Here is a 5112-nt window from a genome sequence, read left to right on the forward strand (position 1 = left end):
GTGCCAATGTCATTCTCATGGTCATTGGGCTATCACCTAAGTTCTAATTCCATTCTCATGGCAAATAGACTAGATGAGGCAATTAATCAAATATCTTGTGTGCTCTATCGCTTCCAACTCCCCTTTCTCAAGAGTGAGTTAGAATTGTGATAGGTTTGGCTATGGTGAATCCCTATTCTCATAGGTGAAGCACCAAATCTAAAATCTCCTTACAAAGTTGGGCCCTAACCAAGCATGAGTCAAAACATTTTACCAAATTCACAATCAAATTCAATCTAAAGATATTGCATGCCCTAGGTTTTCCAATTTAATTCATGTTGACATTCATACAAAGCAATTCAATCTAAATCCCTAACTAGTTTAACTACTCATAATGAAATTTATAAACTAAAAGCAATTAAAGAAATGAACAATAAATTCAAACTACAAATTATGTGAAATGTAAAAGTAAGAAATTGAGAACTTAACTTGATAGAACTTGTAGAATGTAAATCTGAAACTAAAAGTGAAAGTCGCAATTACATACGTTAATCTCCCTCTAAATCTTCTCCAAAAGATGATGGAATACAATGGATTTTTTTTTTCTAAAGGGTTTGGATGGAGAGAAGATGTAGAGGGGGATTGGAAATTGAATCATAGATGAAAATAATGCCTAAAGATACCTTATACTTTTGGAATCGCGTCCTTTTAACAGCTTCTAGAATGTCGGGTCACGATGGAGGTCATGGCGTGAACTTCATCGTGACTAGGCTTAAGCCTCGTAGGTCTCTGCTGGTCACGGTCAACGTCACACCGTGACCGCCACAGTGACCAGCATCTCTGGTTTCTAGACCATTGTCACATTGTAAACGTTCGAACTAGCCTTTGTAGTTTTCATGAAAGTTGTAGCTCTCTGAGTTTCCTTTCTAATGCCACTTGAATCACGCTATTTGGACACTCCTAACTTGAGATATGCTCAAATTACCAAGACTTCGACTGACAGAAAAAAGTACAAAGCAGAATGGTGTCACGCTGACAATCACGGCGTGACCACCAGCATGACCCATGTTTTTAACTTCAAAATGCATATTTCTTCATCTCCTTTGTTCTTTTGGGTCCTCGAGTCATGTCATAATACTTTTACTTGCTTTATTTCATTTTCTTGACCTCTAATGACTCCCGAAACTTGCCTTTCTGTCAAGATGACTTCAAAACACAACCAATTGAGCTCCAATTTACATGAAGTTACAACCAATGCCTCCAAATAACCTAAATGACACAAAGGAATCAAATATTCACATACTTATCAAGCTTGTTGGCCCTACAACATTACTAAGAACCTATGAGTGTGTTCGATGGTATGATGAAGCATTGTTTACTAATGATCCCTCGTTGAGACAGACCTATGTGAACAAGAATACGGTTGCTAAACCAGTACATACCCAAAAAACTAGGAGTAGTGGCCACTGATCTTAACAAACTCTCTAATAATAATAATAATAATAATAATAATAATAATAATAATAATAATAATAATAGTAATAATTATAGTAATAATAGTAGTAATAATAGTAGTAGTAATAATAACAATAATAACAATAATAATAATAATAATAATAATAATAATAATAATAATAATAATAATAATAATAATAATAATAATAATAATAGAAGAGTAAATCCTAGAAATATGGAGATGAACAGACTCCGGGATCAGGGTTTACACTTCCATTGCAGAGAGAAAGATGGCAACCGAGCCAGAAATGTAGAGAAAGAGCTCTTAATTGTATAAATGGAGTCTCGGATGTGAATGAATTGGAAGAGGATGAAGAAAGGGAAATGGACCAACCAGTAGTGGAAGACACTCCAATGGAAAATGTTAAAGTCTCTTTCAATGCAATCCTTTGTGATAGTGGCAGGAACATTGTTAAGTTGCAAGGAGTGTTGGAAAAAAGAAGATTTGTCATATTGGTATATAGTGGAAGCACCCATAGTTTCATCAATCCTCAATTGGTTCAATATAAAAGGGTAATGCAATTACAAGGGGTTGAGTTAAAAGTCACAATTGCTAATAGAGAAAAAAATTAAATGTGATTTGTGTTGTCCTCGATTCTAGTGGAATATGCAGGGAAATCTATTTGAATATGATGTTTATCTGCTTAAGCTTAGAAGTTGTGATATGGTTTTGGGAATGGACTAGATCCACAAACACTCTCCTATCCTTTTAGAAATGAAGCGAAACAGCATCACCATTAATCGCAAGGGGGATAGAATTAAAATTATGGGATTAAGCACTAGAAAATAGTGGCAAGAAGTGGAATCTGCATAAATGTGCAAGGTAATCTTGAATGATTGTTCTTGAGTTGTTTGAGTGTTTATATTATGGGAATAAATATTCACTCGCATTATTTTAGGTTGGAATTATGGGAGTAATTCCTTCTCATGTATGCATTCTCACACTTGTTTGAACCCAAATTAAATGTTGCACTTTAGATTGGCACTAGGAGATTAAGCACTTGAACCCCGAAAATCCCACTTTTACTCTATTGTTTTCATCAACTTGTTCACCTTGTTCCCTTTTAATTAGTTCTTCTTTTACAATCAATCAATCATCCTTTTCAATAGGATTAGCTTCTCGTGAATAAATTAGTAGCTAGTGCTTGAACGTCCCACTTTCCTGTGAATAGATAACCCGATACTCTGAGTAATTATTTGTTTGCTAAAATATACTGCAACCATAAATGTTAGTCATTTTCCCGATTTGGAGCTCCTAGTCTTGAGACTTTGGACTTGAAAAAAAAAAGTTCTGATTACTTTTGCAAATATTAAAATTTTGAAATCAATTATGTTAGAAAGTTGTTATTCTTCTTTTGTGACTTTAAATAATATTTCTGGAAACATCCAAAGAAAGAGAGATTGGGTACTTCATGTTTGTGATCTCGAAAGTTGAAACTAAGGTTGGTCTCTCTTTAATTCTCATTCACAACTCGGAATAGTTAATCTTGCGGCTTCTGATCTTTTTTTTTGAAAAAATCAATCTGTCGATTGTATTAACTGATGAAAGCTATAATAGCGTCAGGAGGGATAGAATCCCAATACATAGAATGCTCCTGAGTAAAAGCTAATGAAGCTAAAGTATGCACATGTAAATTAAACTGTCTAGGCACATAGCTTAATAAAACAAAACTAAATAAAGACATCATTGTCTTGCACTGATCAATTGCTAACCCAGCGTACGAGTGAACGGGTGTAGTTTGGTGATGTATAGCGGTTCGCAGAACCATACAATCCGTGAGCAGATCGGCTGAATTAATACTCCTTTCTACTAACCAGGACAGTGCCTCTTTAAAAGCCATAGCCTCCGCCATGAGTGGTGAGAAACAAACAGGTGATCTTCCATTCTTGGCTACCACAAACGAGCCACCGGGCTCCAATAACACAATTCCATACGTAGCCTCCCCGGTTTCCTGCCGAAACCCCGCATCTATATAGCATCTCATGTGATTGCCGGGCAACACCGGTTCGGATTGTGCCCGTAAACCATCTCTTGCCGTACGGCCGTGTATCGCACCATAAGCATTCATCAAGGTTGCCGCCCCCTTCACCACAGCCTGCGGCCGTGTCATGGCCCCTTCCCACACTGCCGAATTGCGGTTTCTCCAAATATTGTATAGAACACCAACCATCAGTTGTGTTTGTTCCTCTGTTAGAATTGACATAGCCCCGGTTAACCATTCCGCAAATGAATCTGTAATAATATTCGTGATAGGTAATTGTGTTATATTCCAAACTAATACAGAATATTCACAATAAACTAATGCATGCAACACATCTTCATTATTAAATCTGCACATAGGGCATGTCGGGTCAATCTCCACCCTCTTTTTAATTAGATTTGTGGTAGTGGGTAAAATATCACATACTGCTCTCCACAAAAAAAGTCTTCCATTTTGGTTGTACTTTCAATTTCCACATCTTAACCCATTTATCAAAATCACCTGGGTTATTCTCATAATCACCAACAATACGCCTGTAGGCGTTCTTTACTGAATAAATACCTTTTGGGTCACCTATCCAGTACCATGAGTCATCATAACCAGGGCTAACAGGAATCATAACTATTCTGCTCACATCCTCTGGGATAAATAAATTAGATAAAATATGTGGATCCCATGTTTGTGTTTGTGGGTCAATCAAATCTGCTACTCGTGCCTCTCTTAACTCCTCAGGCATAATTGTTTGTACCAAGGGACTTGGATTATCCTGGAGCCATGGGTGTCCCCAAATAAGAGTTGTCTCCCCATTTCCAATCCTGCGTCTTATCCCAGCTACCACTATTGGATGTGCTGCCATAATACTTCTCCAACAAAAACTTGGGCAATTACCAATAGTAGCATCAACAAAACTAGAAGTGGGGTAATACCTGGCTTTATATATTCTTGCCACCAGAGACTCTGGGTTTGTCAAAAAATGTCATGCTTGCTTGCCCAGCATAGCTAAGTTAAAAGCCCTCAACTCCTTGAAACCCAAACCACCAAACTTCTTGGGGATACATAACTTATCCCATGCTTTCCAGCGAATCCCCTTATCTCTGCCACTTCCCCACCAGTATCTATTCATGACCCTCTCAATGGATTGACAAACTGTTTCAGGTAACAAAAAAACACTCATTGAAAATGTTGGCATAGATTGAGCCACACTTTTCAATAAAACTTCTTTACCAGCCTGAGACAATAATTTTGTGTTCCACGATCCAATCCTCTGCCTGATTTTTTCCTCCACATAGGAAAAAACTGCTCTTTTATTTCTGCCCAAACGATGGGAGGCCCAGATATTTCTCAAAATTACTTGCTTGCACTACCTCAAGACAGTTCGCCACCTGTGTTCTGACCATGTGTTGGGTATTACGGCTAAAGCATATATTTGACTTGTTATAATTCACAACCTGTCCAGATAGTTTCTCATATCTCATCAAACATTCTTTAATAGACATGAATTGATATTATTTTCATTGCTTGATCTCATTGTAAACTACTATGTTCTTCTCTAGGTTGAATTGCCAAATAATAAAAGTAACAATGGAATTTGTTTGTTTTGTGATTTGGGAAAACTTGCGTTATGCTTTAGAGGAAG

The 5112-nt window shown here is 37.0% G+C and overlaps 1 protein-coding gene across 1 annotated transcript; it reads right to left on the reverse strand.

The window, feature by feature from the left end:
- Positions 1-3029: 3029 nt before the first annotated feature.
- LOC109169398 lies at positions 3030-4332 on the reverse strand. The gene is made up of 2 exons (XM_019318280.1): positions 3903-4332; positions 3030-3769 (listed from the first exon to the last, which is right to left on the reverse strand). The coding sequence occupies exons 1-2, from the start codon at positions 4330-4332 to the stop codon at positions 3030-3032; spliced, it is 1170 nt and encodes a 389-aa protein (XP_019173825.1).
- Positions 4333-5112: the final 780 nt, after the last annotated feature.

This window comes from Ipomoea nil, unplaced genomic scaffold (genome assembly GCF_001879475.1).
Source record: "Ipomoea nil cultivar Tokyo-kokei standard unplaced genomic scaffold, Asagao_1.1 scaffold3314, whole genome shotgun sequence".
In the NCBI taxonomy this organism is placed as follows: domain Eukaryota; kingdom Viridiplantae; phylum Streptophyta; class Magnoliopsida; order Solanales; family Convolvulaceae; genus Ipomoea; species Ipomoea nil.

What these genes read in the sequence shown, in the direction of transcription:
- LOC109169398 (XM_019318280.1), bottom strand. Translation starts at nt 4,332, where the DNA reads ATGGCAGCACATCCAATAGTGGTAGCTGGGATAAGACGCAGGATTGGA. An exon ending in GACTTTTTTTGTGGAGAGCA is followed by an intron (nt 3,770 to 3,902) that starts GTATGTGATATT and finishes ATTCTGTATTAG; the next exon opens with TTTGGAATATAACACAATTA.